The sequence below is a fragment of the Bufo gargarizans genome, chromosome 1 (genome assembly GCF_014858855.1).
Source record: "Bufo gargarizans isolate SCDJY-AF-19 chromosome 1, ASM1485885v1, whole genome shotgun sequence".
Taxonomy (NCBI): Eukaryota; Metazoa; Chordata; class Amphibia; order Anura; family Bufonidae; genus Bufo; species Bufo gargarizans.
In genome coordinates this window covers 502,007,091-502,023,423 of record NC_058080.1, presented here as the reverse complement: position 1 = coordinate 502,023,423, position 16,333 = coordinate 502,007,091, and the positions used below count along the sequence as shown (strand labels likewise).

At 45.3% G+C, this 16,333-nt stretch overlaps 1 protein-coding gene across 2 annotated transcripts in view; it reads right to left on the bottom strand.

Annotated features, from left to right (window-relative positions):
- Nucleotides 1-16,333, bottom strand: part of CCNB1IP1 (cyclin B1 interacting protein 1) — a 33,939-nt gene that overhangs the window by 10,614 nt on the left and 6,992 nt on the right. For both annotated transcript variants that reach the window (XM_044288351.1, XM_044288358.1), the window contains exon 2: nucleotides 12,032-12,347. In XM_044288351.1, coding sequence (XP_044144286.1) covers nucleotides 12,032-12,328 — 297 coding nt within the window. In that variant the 5' untranslated portion in view covers nucleotides 12,329-12,347. The remainder of the gene's footprint in view (nucleotides 1-12,031; nucleotides 12,348-16,333) is intronic.

Below are 16,333 nucleotides of genomic sequence, written 5' to 3'. Positions count from 1 at the left end.
ATGTGAAACTGTAGCCTAGTCGCTCAGGGTATGTGTACGCTATGACTATTATTGACCATTTCACTAAGTTTGTTGTAGCGGTGCCTGTGAGAGACCAGACGGCCAAGACTACAGCCGAACTGTTCTGGAAACACTTCCTCCTGCCCTACGGTTGTCCAGAAAAGATCCTCACTGATCAAGGTCCTGCTTTTGAGTCCCATCTGTTCCATGAACTGTGCCGCCTGCACAACTGTAAGAAGATCCGGACGACGGCCTACCATCCGCAAGGTAATGGATTATGTGAAAAAATGAATCAGACCTTGATAGAGATGCTGAGGACCGTGCCTCCTGAAACCAGGGGAGATTGGCCTAATCTGTTGCCACAGCTCATGTTCACATACAATCATACCATACACTGTTCCACCGGGTATACCCCCTTTTATTTGATGTTTGGGCGCCAAGGATTATTGCCTGCTGACCACTCCTTGGATGTACTCGTACCTGATGGCATCAACCCATTCCCTAATAGCGACTGGGTTGCTGAACACCAAAGGCGATTGAATACAGCCCAAGCTATTGTTCAGGAACGTATGGACTATGCTAGAGACCGGCAGCAGAGAGACTATGACCAAGCAGCCCATGCAGAACCCCTGAAGATAGGGGCTGTGGTATGGTTAAAAAATAACCGCCGTACCAGTAAACTGGACAGTAAATGGGAGCAAAGTCCTTATGTTGTCACTGCAATCCCAAATGTTGGAACTCACACTTATGAGATCACCCAGGAGGGCAGGGGATCCCAAATTGTACACCGAAACCGGTTAAAGCTTTGCCTGACACCAGGACCCAGTGCCGAGAGTTCTATATCTGAACCCCCTGTGTCAGAGTCATCGATACAGCCCGAGGATCCTATGCAGGCTGTCCGAAATCTAAGGTATGACGCCGATCCCATGCATTGGCTTCTGACACCATGGTTGAACTTGTTGGTGCCCGCTCCGGCACCTACTGTACCTTTACTTCCAGAAGAGCCGGTTCAAGATGCCCCGGATCCAGTTCCCCCTCCAGTGGATCCTGTTGTTCCTGTTGTTCCTGTTGTTCCCGTTGTTCCTGACCAAGGTCTCACGGATGGAGATCCTCCTGTTGCTACTCCCTCTTCTACCTCGGTGCTAAGAGGAGAGGAAACCCCTGTGTTGAGAAGGTCCACCCGGATGACCAGGGGACGTCCGCCAGTCCATTTAAGAGACTTTGACTATGCTGGTGGTGTCTCCTCCCAAACAGTTACTATCGGAAATAGCCTGCTTGATGTTTGTGCGCAAGAATGGACTCCTCCACGTGAGCCCTTGCCTGTTCTACACCCACGGGGAAACCCTGTGTAGTTCCTTACTCTACCTCAGTCAAGAAAAATAGACTAACCTGGTTCACCTTAAGTCCGCTGTGCCAGGTCAGCGGCCGCGCCCAAGAAGAAAGAAGACGCCCCTTTTCCTTGCGTCATTTATTGCAAATGTTATATTTTTGTGTGAAATTGTTGTTTATTATATTTATAATGTAATGTTTAAATTATGCATCAGCTTAGGTTGGTTCAGGCATGTGTGTGAGTACGAGGCCTTACTCACGTCAAAGTCTGGGGGTGTGCAGCATACGGGTAGGCTACCCGACACTGCTAGATTTGAATGTATAGTTCCCTTTAAGCCAGTCAGGCCGGTTACTGGCAATCCTTATCACAGCCAGCAGAGGGAGCCCCCAGTTCAGTATAAATAGGCTAGGGCCTAGCTCAGGAAGGGTAGAAGTTTCCAGACTCAGTGCAGAGAGGTTTCCTCCTGAGTCACCATCCGTTTAGCTGAAGCAGCATAAGCAAGCCACAAGCCAAGACACAGAATACCACAGAGGCCGATCAGAGAAAGCAAGAGGTACTCAAGATAACAGAGGAGGTACTAGATAAGGACAGATTCAAGGGTACGCCAGATAAAGGGCATTAGACCTTGGAAAGAAAGTCACATGTAGCAGGACCAGTCAGGAATATTGAGCAATCCGCCTGTACTGCATCTCCTGTAATCAACACTCTGTATAATGCCTTGCTAAGACCGGCCATTCTGTAACTCCCAAGAACCACCTGTATTGCTATAAGAAACCAACCGTCTTTTATGGAACTGTGCTCTTCCTGTGTCCATGTATTATCCTGACTGATATTCAGTAAAAGTTCCAGTTTTTGTTGGCTATCCTGTGCTTGCTTCATTCTTCCACCATACTTTACACGGCGTGTCACCGTTTAATTGACACTGGCGTCACGAACTCTTTAACTACCTGCCTGTTCCAGCATTCGCCCCGATTTGAAGACGACAGTGGATCCCAGGTTAGTGGTCAATCTGCACTACAAAGCCCAGCATACACTACTGACCCCCTGGGACACTGCACTATGAGGCAGTGCTAAAGTGCAGGAGGTTGCGATTACATCATCACGACCTCCTGCATCGGGTCACAGGCGGCATGACGACATCACACCAGCAGAGACCCAGCTCAGACCGCCTGTGCCGTAATGCAGGCAGCCAAGGCAGCAGCGGGGTGGAAGAATGACAGCAGGAGCGAGGTGAGTATTTAGTTCATTTTATTATTATTTTTGGTTTAAGGACACTACTGGGGGCACTATTTGTAAAGAGGCAAAACAGGGGGACCAGGCTATATTTAAAGAGACCACTACTGGGGAGGACTATATTTAAAGAGGCCACAATTGGGGGGCAGTTTATATAAAGAGGTCACTAACGGGGGGGGGGGGGGGGGGGGCAGTTTATGTAAAGAAGGCCCTACACATGTGAAACTCGAAAAATTTGAATATTGTGCAAAGTTCATTTATTTCAGTAATGCAACTTAAAAGGTGAAACTAATATATGAGACTCATTACATGCAAAGCGAGATATTTCAAGCCTTTATTTGTTATAATTTAGATGATTTTGGCTTACAGCTTATGAACCCCCCAAAGTCACAATCTCAGGTCCCCTTTGCTCAGGGGGTATGGATTAGTTAGCTGACTAGAGTGTGACACTTTGAATCTAGAATATTGAACCTTTTCACAATATTCAAATTTTAAGCTGCATTAATGCAATTCCTTTTAAGTTGCATTACTGAAATAAATGGACTTTTGTACGATATTCTAATTTTTCGAGTTTCACCTGTATATAAAGAGGCCACTCCTGGGGGGCATTATATGTAGAGAGGTCACTGCTGGGGGGCATTATATGTATAGAGGCCACTGCTGGGGGGCATTATATGTATAGAGGCCACTGCTGGGGGGCATTATATGTATAGAGGCCACTGCTGGGGGGCATTATATGTATAGAGGCCACTGCTGGGGGGCATTATATGTATAGAGGCCACTGCTGGGGTGCATTATATGTAAAGAGGCTACTGCTGGGGGGCATTATATGTATAGAGGCCACTGCTGGGGGGCATTATATGTAAAGAGGCTACTGCTGGGGGGCATTATATGTATAGAGGCCACTGCTGGGGTGCATTATATGTAAAGAGGCTACTGCTGGGGGGCATTATATGTATAGAGGCCACTGCTGGGGGGCATTATATGTAAAGAGGCTACTGCTGGGGGGCATTATATGTATAGAGGCCACTGCTGGGGTGCATTATATGTAAAGAGGCTACTGCTGGGGGGGCATTATATGTATAGAGGCCACTGCTGGGGGGCATTATATGTAAAGAGGCTACTGCTGGGGGGCATTATATGTATAGAGGCCACTGCTGGGGTGCATTATATGTAAAGAGGCTACTGCTGGGGGGCATTATATGTATAGAGGCCACTGCTGGGGGGCATTATATGTAAAGAGGCTACTGCTGGGGGGCATTATATGTATAGAGGCCACTGCTGGGGTGCATTATATGTAAAGAGGCTACTGCTGGGGGGCATTATATGTATAGAGGCCACTGCTGGGGGGCATTATATGTATAGAGGCCACTGCTGGGGGGCATTATATGTAAAGAGGATACTGCTGGGGGGCATTATATGTATAGAGGCCACTGGTGGAGAGCATTATATGTAAAGAGGCTACTTCTGAAGGGCATTATATGTATAGAGGTCACTGCTGGGGCGCATTATATGTAAAGAGGCTACTGCTGGGGGGACATTATATGTATAGAGGCCACTGCTGGGCGGCATTATATGTATAGAGGCCACTGCTGGGGGGCATTATATGTATAGAGGCCACTGCTGGGGGGGCATTATATGTAAAGAGGCCACTGCTGGGGGGCATTGTCACGGCTGAGGATGGGGGAAACCCTCAGCCGTGCGATGCCAGAAGATGTTGGTCGCTGCAAGGCCAGGACAGGAATCAGGGAGCAGGTCACCTCCTATCACATCCCTAATTCTGACCCTGTCTCCTAGCCGTATGAGCCGACCCTGATGGTAGGAGGGCTCATACTCCGGAACCTAAGATTCCTACTAGCCCTCAGGGTGGCCCTGGACTAGGATCAGGGTAAGACTACCTGTTCCTCCTAGATACGGACGAACAGGAGTCTCACTGGCCAAGCTACAAAGAAAGGGGGACATAACTTATGGCAATGGCAGGTAAATGCAACAAGTACAACACCTACCTGCCACAGACACAAAGCCTGGAACCCATGCAGAAGCGCTGCTGTCCACAAGAACACAAAGGGACACAGCACACACCACACATCACACATCACACAGGAACCCAGGACCATAAGCTGCAATAAACAAGCAGACGAAAGACACACCTTCATAACATCATGTATAACATAAACTTATGACCAACAAGGGTGGCGCTCACTGGCAGATGGTATAAGGATACCAGGAGGATGACTCCAGCAACATGCCTGGAGTACCCCTCCGACTTCTGATCTCAGCAGAAGCTAAATAGCCAGTGGCCACACCCACACACTGGGAAGGGAGTTAACCCTTGCAACACCAGAGAGGGTAAGGTAGCCACTTAAAGGGAAAGTGCACACATACAAAAACATTGTGCACAACAAGCAGGGAAAGTGCACACATACATAAACCCCGTGCACAACAAACAGACACAAGGCACACCTACAAAGACAGGTTGCCAGATGCAAACGCATGCAATGACAGCGAGCAGCCTAGCAACCAGCTCCAGCTGCTCTACTGCCACATACCTTATGTTGCCAGCGCCAACCACAGGTGAGGCAACATACTTCAGCCCTCACCTGTGATTGACAACAACCCCAGACTGCAGGCAACTGCATGCGGTTCAGGAGTCACGGCCATAACCATGGTTGTGACAGGCATTATATGTAACGAGGGCACTACTGAGGGGCTTTATAAGTAAAGAAGGCACTACTGGGGGGCATTATATGTAAAGAGGCCACTGTTGGGAGCATTATATATAAAGAGGGCACTACTGAGGGGGCTTTATATGTAAAGAAGGCATAACTGGGGGGCATTATATGTAAAGAAGGCATAACTGGGGGGCATTATATGTAAAGAGGCCACTGTTGGGGCCATTATATGTAAAGAGGGCACTACTGAGGGGCTTTATATGTAAAGAGGCCACTGCTGGGGGGCATTATATGTATAGAGGCAACTGCTTGGGGGCATTATATGTAAAGAGGCTACTGCTGGGGGGCATTATATGTAAAGAGGCCACTGCTGGGGGGCATTATATGTAACAAGGGCACTACTGAGGTGCCTTATATGTAAAGAAGGCACTACTGGGGGGCATTATATGAAAAGAGGACACTGTTGGGGGCATTATATGTAAAGAGGGCACTACTGAGGGGCTTAATATGTAAAGAGGGCACAACTGGGGGGAAATTATACAGTTGCAAGAAAAAGTATGTGAACCCTTTGGAATGATATGGATTTCTGTACAAATTGGTCATAAAATGTGATCTGATCTTCATCTAAGTCACAATAATAGACAATCGCAGTCTGCTTAACCACCTCCCGACCGCCTAACGCACCGATGCGTCCGGGAGGTGGTTGATTTATTCCTCCTGGACGCATCGGCGCGTCATCTCGCGAGACGCGAGATTTCCTGTGAACGCGCGCACACAGGCGCGCGCGCTCACAGGAACGGAAGGTAAGGGAGTGGATCTCCAGCCTGCCAGCGACGATCGTTTTTTGTTTTGATAACAGCGTCTAATATACCTGCTACCTGGTCCTCTGGTGGTCCCTTTTGTTAGGATCGACCACCAGAGGACACAGGCAGCTCAGTAAAGTCGCACCAAACATTACACTACACCCCCCCCCCGTCACTTATTAACCCCTTATGAACCCCTGATCACCCCATATAAACTCCCTGATCACCCCCCTGTCATTGATCACCCCCCTGTCATTTATCACCCCCCTGTAAGGCTCCGTTCAGAGGTCCGTATGATTTTTACGGATCCACGGATACATGGATCGGATCCGCAAAACACATGCGGACGTCTGAATGGAGCCTTACAGGGGGGTGATCAATGACAGGCGGGTGATCACCCATATAGATTCCCTGATCACCCCCTGTCATTGATCACCCCCCTGTCATTGATCACCCCCCTGTAAGGCTCCATTCAGACGTCCGTATGATCACCCCCTGTCATTGATCACCCCCCTGTAAGGCTCCATTCAGACATCCGCATGTGTTTTGCGGATCCGATTCATGTATCCATGGATCCGTAAAAATCATGCGGACGTCTGAATGGAGCCTTACAGGGGGTGATCAATGACAGAGGGGTGATCACCCATATACACTCCCTGATCACCCCCTGTCATTGATCACCCCCCTGTAAGGCTCCATTCAGACGTCCGCATGTGTTTTGCGGATCCGATCCATGGATCCGTAAAAATCATACGGACGTCTGAATGGAGCCTTACCAGGGGGGTGATCAATGACAGGGGGGTGATCAGGGAGTGTATATGGGTGATCACCCCTCTGTCATTGATCACCCCTCTGTCATTGATCACCCCCCTGTCATTGATCACCCCCCTGTCATTGATCACCCCCCCTGTAAGGCTCCATTCAGACATTTTTTTGGCCCAAGTTAGCGGAAATTTTTTGTTTGTTTTTGTTTTTTCTTACAAAGTCTCATATTCCACTAATTTGTGTCAAAAAATAAAATCTCACATGAACTCACCATACCCCTCACGGAATCCAAATGCGTAAAAATTTTTAGACATTTATATTCCAGACTTCTTCTCACGCTTTAGGGCCCCTAAAAAGCCAGGGCAGTATAAATACCCCACATGTGACCCCATTTCGGAAAGAAGACACCCCAAGGTATTCCATGAGGGGCATATTGAGTCCATGAAAGATTTAAATTTTTGTCCTAAGTTAGCGGAAAGTGAGACTTTGTGAGAAAAAAAACAAAAAAAATCAATTTCCGCTAACTTATGCAAAAAAAATAAAAAATTTCTATGAACTCGCCAGGCCCCTCATTGAATACCTTGGGGTGTCTTCTTTCCAAAGTGGGGTCACATGTGGGATATTTATACTGCCCTGGCTTTTTAGGGGCCCGAAAGTGTGAGAAGAAGTCTGGGATCCAAATGTCTAAAAATGCCCTCCTAAAAGGAATTTGGGCCCCTTTGCGCATCTAGGCTGCACAAAAGTGTCACACATCTGGTATCGCCGTACTCAGGAGAAGTTGGGCAATGTGTTTTGGGGTGTCATTTTACATATACCCATGCTGGGTGAGAGAAATATCTTGGTCAAATGCCAACTTTGTATAAAAAAATGGGAAAAGTTGTCTTTTGCCAAGATATTTCTCTCACCCAGCATGGTTATATGTAAAATGACACCCCAAAACACATTCCCCAACTTCTCCTGAGTACGGCGATACCAGATGTGTGACACTTTTTTGCTGCCAAGGTGGGCAAAGGGGCACACATTCCAAAGTGCACCTTTCGGATTTCACAGGCCATTTTTTACAGATTTTGATTGCAAGGTACTTCGCACACATCTGGGCCCCTAAATTGCCAGGGCAGTATAACTACGCCACAAGTGACCCCATTTTGGAAAGAAGACACCCCAAGGTATTCCGTGAGGGGCACGGCGAGTTCCTAGAATTTTTTATTTTTTGTCACAAGTTAGCGGAAAATGATGATTTTTCTTTTTTTTTCTTTTTTCCTTACAAAGTCTCATATTCCACTAACTTGCGACAAAAAATAAAAAATTCTAGGAACTCGCCATGCCCCTCACGGAATACCTTGGGGTGTCTTCTTTCCAAAATGGGGTCACTTGTGGCGTAGTTATACTGCCCTGGCAATTTAGGGGCCCAAATGTGTGAGAAGTACTTTGCAATCAAAATGTGTAAAAAATGGCCTGCGAAATCCGAAAGGTGCACTTTGGAATATGTGCCCCTTTGCCCACCTTGGCTGCAAAAAAGTGTCACACATCTGGTATCGCCGTACTCAGGAGAAGTTGGGGAATGTGTTTTGGGGTGTCATTTTACATATACCCATGCTGGGTGAGAAAAATATCTTGGTCAAATGCTGGGGGGCATTATATGTATAGAGGCCACTGCTGGGGGGCATTATATGTAAAGAGGCTACTGCTGGGGGGCATTATATGTATAGAGGCCACTGCTGGGGGGCATTATATGTAAAGAGGCTACTTCTGAAGGGCATTATATGTATAGAGGCCACTGCTGGGGTGCATTATATGTAAAGAGGCTACTGCTGGGGGGCATTATATGTATAGAGGCCACTGCTGGGGGGCATTATATGTATAGAGGCCACTGCTGGGGGGCATTGTCACGGCTGAGGATGGGGGAAACCCTCAGCCGTGCGATGCCAGAAGATGTTGGTCGCTGCAAGGCCAGGACAGGAATCAGGGAGCAGTTCACCTCCTATCACATCCCTAATTCTGACCCTGTCTCCTAGCCGTATGAGCCGACCCTGATGGTAGGAGGGCTCATACTCCGGAACCTAAGATTCCTACTAGCCCTCAGGGTGGCCCTGGACTAGGAGCAGGGTAAGACTACCTGTTCCTCCTAGATACGGACGAACAGGAGTCTCACTGGCCAAGCTACAAAGAAAGGGGGACATAACTTATGGCAATGGCAGGTAATGCAACAAGTACAACACCTACCTGCCACAGACACAAAGCCTGGAACCCATGCAGAAGCGCTGCTGTCCACAAGAACACAAAGGGACACAGCACACACCACACATCACACAGGAACCCAGGACCATAAGCTGCAATAAACAAGCAGACGAAAGACACACCTTCATAACATCATGTATAAGATGGTATAAGGATACCAGGAGGATGACTCCAGCAACATGCCTGGAGTACCCCTCCGACTTCTGATCTCAGCAGAAGCTAAATAGCCAGTGGCCACACCCACACAGACACTCACTGGGAAGGGAGTTAACCCTTGCAACACCAGAGAGGGTAAGGTAGCCACTTAAAGGGAAAGTGCACACATACAAAAACATTGTGCACAACAAGCAGGGAAAGTGCACACATACATAAACCCCGTGCACAACAAACAGACACAAGGCACACCTACAAAGACAGGTTGCCAGATGCAAACGCATGCAATGACAGCGAGCAGCCTAGCAACCAGCTCCAGCTGCTCTACTGCCACATACCTTATGTTGCCAGCGCCAACCACAGGTGAGGCAACATACTTCAGCCCTCACCTGTGATTGACAACAACCCCAGACTGCAGGCAACTGCATGCGGTTCAGGAGTCACGGCCATAACCATGGTTGTGACAGGCATTATATGTAACGAGGGCACTACTGAGGGGCTTTATAAGTAAAGAAGGCACTACTGGGGGGCATTATATGTAAAGAGGCCACTGTTGGGAGCATTATATATAAAGAGGGCACTACTGAGGGGGCTTTATATGTAAAGAAGGCATAACTGGGGGGCATTATATGTAAAGAGGCCACTGTTGGGGGCATTATATGTAAAGAGGGCACTACTGAGGGGCTTTATATGTAAAGAGGCCACTGCTGGGGGGGCATTATATGTATAGAGGCAACTGCTTGGGGGCATTATATGTAAAGAGGCTACTGCTGGGGGGCATTATATGAAAAGAGGACACTGTTGGGGGCATTATATGTAAAGAGGGCACTACTGAGGGGCTTAATATGTAAAGAGGGCACAACTGGGTGGAAATTATACAGTTGCAAGAAAAAGTATGTGAACCCTTTGGAATGATATGGATTTCTGTACAAATTGGTCATAAAATGTGATCTGATCTTCATCTAAGTCACAATAATAGACAATCACAGTCTGCTTAAACTAATAACACAGAAAAGAATTCAATGTTACCATGTTTTTATTGAACACACCATGTAAACATTGACAGTGTAGGTGGAAAAAGTATGTGAACCCCTAGACTAATGACATCTCCAAGAGCTAATTGGAGTGAGGTGTCAGCCAACTGGAGTCCAATCAATGAGATGAGATTGGAGGTGTTGGTTACAGCTGCCCTGCCCTATAAAAAACACACACCAGTTCTGGGTTTGCTTTCCACAAGAAGCATTGCCTGATGTGAATGATGCCTCGCACAAAAGAGCTCCCAGAAGACCTACGATTAAGAATTGTTGACTTGCATAAAGCTGGAAAGGGTTATAAAAGTATCTCCAAAAGCCTTGCTGTTTATCAGTCCACGGTAAGACAAATTATCTATAAATGGAGAAAGTTCAGCACTGCTGCTACTCTCCCTAGGAGTGGCCATCCTGTAAATATGACTGCAAGAGCACAGCGCAGACTGCTCAATGAGGTGAAGAAGAATCCTAGAGTGTCAGCTAAAGACCTACAAAAGTCTCTGGCATATGCTAACATCCCTGTTAGCGAATCTACGATAGGTAAAACACTAAACAAGAATGGATTTCATGGGAGGATACGACAGAGGAGCCTTTATAAAGTGTTACTATTGGCAATATTGTATTTTGTTATGTGTGTGACTAACCTCCACTACATCACCCGCCCGACACGCCCCAACCCCCCAGTCCGCAGGAAAAATGTCTTGCATGAAAGCGATCCCTGGTGCAAAAAAGGTTGGGGACCACTACCCTAAGGGACAATCACAAAACATTTGGGCTTACACTACATATATGCGCCTTTTTTACATCAGAGAACTATCATACAATAAATGCTCACTATTGTTTTTAGGGGAGAATGCGCTACCTCACAGAAGCACTGCTAATACAGACAAGTACAGTGTGTTGCCGTGTGTATAAGCCCTATGCTTCCCTTCAATTTATATTTAATATATAATTCAATGATTTGGGCACTTTTGAACAAGCAGAGCATGAAAATGATGATAAAGTCTACCACACGTAGGCCTCATTCACATATCTGTGTCTATTTGATGTCCATGAAAAAATCAGTCTGTGTTTCCTCTGTGAAGATGTCTGTGAAGGATCCTTATGTCTGTTTCTGCCCTCCGTATGTCATCCAGGGGCGTAACTATAGGGGAAGCAGCTGCTTTGGGGCCCTGACCCAGAAGGGCCCATCCAGGAAGAAGAGGACTGAAAGATTTTGTCAGGGCCCCCTCAACAGTATTACACAATGAAATTATATACAGTGACAGTATAGACAGTGTAGAAAACGGATAGAACAGCTGCCGGGCCTGGTCTGAGGGAGCGATCTTTACTAGCCACAGGAATGGGGGCAGCATGAAAGGAAGGGGTTGCAAAAAATTACTGGGGGAGGGAGCCCCATTAAAAAATTAGCTGTGGGGCCCAGTCATTTCTAGCTACGCCACTGATGTCATCCTTTTTCCACAAACGCTGCTCATCTGAAAATTAATTTCAAAAGCATTTCCTCAGTGGTCAGTGAAAAATGCACATAACATGGATACCATCCATGATGTGTCTGTGATTTTCACGGACCCATAGACTTCAATGGGCGTGTTCGGTCCGCATCACTGACAAAACTAGTGCATGCCTCTGTGATTGTTTCACTGAGCCATGGTCAGTAAAAAAATACTGATGTGTGAACATATTAAAATCAATGGGTGCGTGTGTTGTCCTCAGAAAATGCGCACAGCACACATGAAAAAAGGAAATGTGTATGAGGCCTAATAGGTTTTTGAGTATTTATAGTTCATATGGTGACTTGTTCTCTCTTACCTGGTAAGTCCAGAATGCCAGTGCTCGAGAGCATATGTCTAGAACGATCTCAGGACGTAGCCCTGCCAGCATCATGGCTTTATGTTCTTCTGCAGGGTTAAGCTCAGTGCGCACGATATCCAGTTTACTAGAAAGAGTGCTGCTGCAGGCTGGGCAAATAGTAGGGGACCGACTGAATTCTCCACTGCCATGCTGGTCACAGAAAATATGTGAACAAGCTGTGACCCAGGCACGGCCAGATAACTTTGCCCGGCATTTGGGAAAGTTACACAGTAAGAGGTCATCACATACTGCCATCGCTGCTAGAAAGACACACCTAAAAAATATAAAAGTATAAACTGTGCTTTAGTTGGTAGGACAAGACAGTAAACATTATGTCAAATCAGTTAATTCTTAAAGGAGCTGTCAGTGACGTTTTAACTGAAGCCCGCAGCCTCGCCTTCACTGTGGGGAGAACCATACTTACCTTTCCCTTGCAGCTCTCATCCTGGTTCGTGGCTTGTTTACTTCCTCCCTGGCATGGGCATGATCACATTTTCCAATGACTGGCTTTAGAAGATCATGTGACCTTGTCCATGTCAGGGAGGAAGTAAACAAGACAGGATCAGAAGACTGACACGCGGGTAAAGGTGTGCAGGATAAGGGCCCATTCACGCAACCGTATTTTTCAGTCTGCATTCATTTTGCGGATCGAATCCGGACCCATTAATTTCAATAGGGCCAAAAAAGATGCGTACAGCACCCCGTGTGATGTCCATATCTGCACTTCCGTTCCATATCCCCGAAAAGAAGATAGAACATGTTCTATTCTTGTCCGCATTTGTGGTTAAGAATAGGCATTTCTATTTCACCTCTGGGACCCGAACCTAGCTCTAGAATAGAGATAGAGGTCCACCGAACACATACCATTGCCCACTACATCCAGGCTGTGAGAGGTGTCTCGTTTTATGGAGTAAATGTTTTTTTTTTTATTATTCATAAATAGTACAGGCAAATATAAGAAACTTTGTAGTATATCATGTCAGAGAAAAATGCTTCCTTCTCCTCCTATCAGACTGCTCTCCTGCTAACCCTTCACTAACTCTCAGTTCACTGCTCAAATCTATCATGGCTGCCTGTTGAGATTACATACATACGCCGATCACGAGGGATACGCACTGACAGTATAATAAAATGTACTGCATAAACAGTACAGTGTATTATAGACGCGATCAAAAGCTCCCCTTTTGAGAGTAGTAAATGTTAAAAAAGTTTAAGTTTTATTAAAGAAAAAAATCCTCTCTGCATATTTAGTTTCAATTATCATGTAATTTATCCTGTAGGGTGATAATTCCATGCTTATTTGCGACCCAAAACGATATAAAAAAAAAAGGAACCCAAAATGATACCAGCGAAAATTATAAGTTGTCCTGTAAAAAAATAACTCTGTAAAAAAAATGCTCTGTAGATTGAAAAAAGTTATCTCGGTGCGGCAATGCAAATATTGGAAAACTATATGCATTTAGTATCAGCATAGAGCATAAAGTTATCATGTTATTTATTTTAAAAAATGCAGTAAAATTCATAATTTTAAAACCCAGTGGAAGTATTGCTGTTTTTAACCATCCCCTCAAAAAAAGAGTTAATAAAAGTTAATCAGTTATGTGATTCCTAAAATGGTGCCAATTAAAATCTACAGCTTCTCCTGCAAAAAAACAATCCCTCATACAGCTACATCAACAGAAAAATAAAAAGATAATTGCGGTACCAGCGCTGGAATCGAGAAAAGTGAAACGCAGAAAATAATAATAGTTGGTACCTGTCCCGATGGATGGCTGCTCGATGTTGCTGTAGTGCAGAGAGATTCTTCAGACCATCGATGATGCAGGGCAGGTTGCAGATCTCTGACGAAGAAGCCCATAGGCTTCGAAACGCGATGGCTTGTTTTTTTTGTCCTTTAAAGTTTCCGTAGGACAGGTGTGACGTCACACTCCACGCTCTGGAATCCCTTACCAACACGCTCCTTCGTGCGCACGCCAGCTACCGGCCGGGTCGGCGCACGCTTTTTTGAAGTCGAGCAAGAAGCACTGCAACCTGCCCTGCATCATCGATGGTCTGAAGAATCTCTCTGCACTACAGCAACATCGAGCAGCCATCCATCGGGACAGGTACTAACTATTATCATTTTCTGCGTTTCACTTTTCTCGATTCCAGTGCTGGTACCCCAATTATCTTTATACATATATGCATGTTTATTTGGATCGGGGCAGCCGTCATCCTTTAGGTATTTAGCAGCGGCTCTGTGCACCAATTGTTCACAGAGACAGGAAAGTGATTCATTGAGAGCGCAGGTACAATGACTTTATCTAGAAAAATAAAAAAGTTATAGCTCTTGGAATGTGACAATGAAAAAAAATTTGGTCACTAAGGCCCAAAACAGGCTGGTCACTAAAGGGTCAAGCACCAGTGATTACTATTTTTATTTTTTCATTTTTGAACATTGCTGCTGCCAGTAATTTGTTTAAAGAGTAACTAAACTTTTATTCAACACCCTAAAAACAATTTTTCTAATATACTTTATTAAATGATTTTTACTTTTTACTAAAGAAATTTGCACCTAAAGCTCTGAATTCAAACGCGCTTTAAAGAGGACCTGTCACCACTCCTGACATTCCTGTTTTAATAGCTTCATGCATTCCCCGTGTAATAACAATTCTGGAGCATCTATTCTTATGGCTCTATGTTGTGAATTGCTATTAGCCTTCAGTAAGGGTACAGAGTGGAGGTAACCAGTTATGGGGATGTACCTGCACAGTCTGAAAATGGCAGCACTGATTGGATAGAGTCAGACTGTGCAGGTACACCAGTCATTTGGCAATACGTAGAAAAAAGTCCAGCTCACTCATAAACCTGGATCACCCGCGTGCACAGAACAGGCAGGTGAGCCTCGATAGCATATATTATAAAACAAAGTTCCAGCACTCACGTTTTCTTTGCTAGCTAAAATCCTCGTCTTTATTCAGGCAGTAGAAACAATGTACAGGACATGCACGCACTAGTGTAGCAACATTGACGCGTTTCGAATGAAGTTCTTATTCTTAACTGTGAGCACTGAGCAGAGTCTTTTCCAGAGATTAAATACTGGACTGGAAACACTGACCTATGTGTATAACACTAACAATCCATTCTCATTGACGATACGCTCCTCATCTGGAGCGGCGATGCAGTATCTCAAGAGTAATCCTTATCATTTACATTTTACCTACACTGAGAACCAACATTGTGTTAACTTTCTGGATCTTAAACTCTCGGGAATACCGGGACACATTATACAAACAGAAACATTTCGCAAAGAAGTGACGGGAAATACGATTTTACGTGCGGACAGTCACCACCCAGCCCACACGATTAAATCGATGCCTGTGGGAGAGTTCACACGTGCCCATAGAAATTGCAGCACACTTGCGGCTTTTGAAAGGGAAATCCAGATGGTTAAAATGCGGTTAGCACAAAGAGCTTATCCTGGGTGGATGATATCTAGAGGTCTGGCAATGGCCAGAAATAAAACTAGAAGGGGACTTTTGTTCCCCTCACTAGGGTCTTTCTTCTAAGGACAAGAATATAAATAAAGGGAAAAAGAAATACAAAGGGGCGAATGATTGTGAGGACATCAGCAATAGGAACACAAATAGCTCTAACAGATACAAGAGTTGATCAATGTGAAACTAAGGGGGATATGCCCTTGTCTTAACATACAGCAAGCAGTTTGAAATAATTCAACAAACAATTAAAAAATATTTGCCAATACTGTATGATGACGATGCACTTTGCTGTATGTTGAGACAAGGATGTAGGATTGTTTCTAGAAGATCTCGAACTATAGGGAACAATTTATCCCCCTCTTTGTATATACGATACATGGCTTACTTACAAAGGTTTCACCAGGTGTGGCAGTTTTTGTTGCCGCACATGCAATTATGTAGTGAATACGAAAACTTTCCATAATGCGAATACTTCTCATATATACTCTATTAAATCGTATATCAATTGTAACTCGATGGGGGTTGTATATGTTATTCACTGCACGGCTTGTGAGATGATGAATGTGGGTTGCACCACCAGAATTTTGGAGCACCTCAACTACATCAGCAATCCTGCCAGTGTGAACATATCCAATGCGGCTGAACATTTTATACAGAAACACAAACTCAATGTCAAATACTTTAAAGCTTTTGCAATCGAACAAGTGAAACTACTGAAAAGAGGAGGTGATCTAAAGCGCTTGGTCAGATTGAGGGAGGCTTTTTGGATTTTTAAATTAGA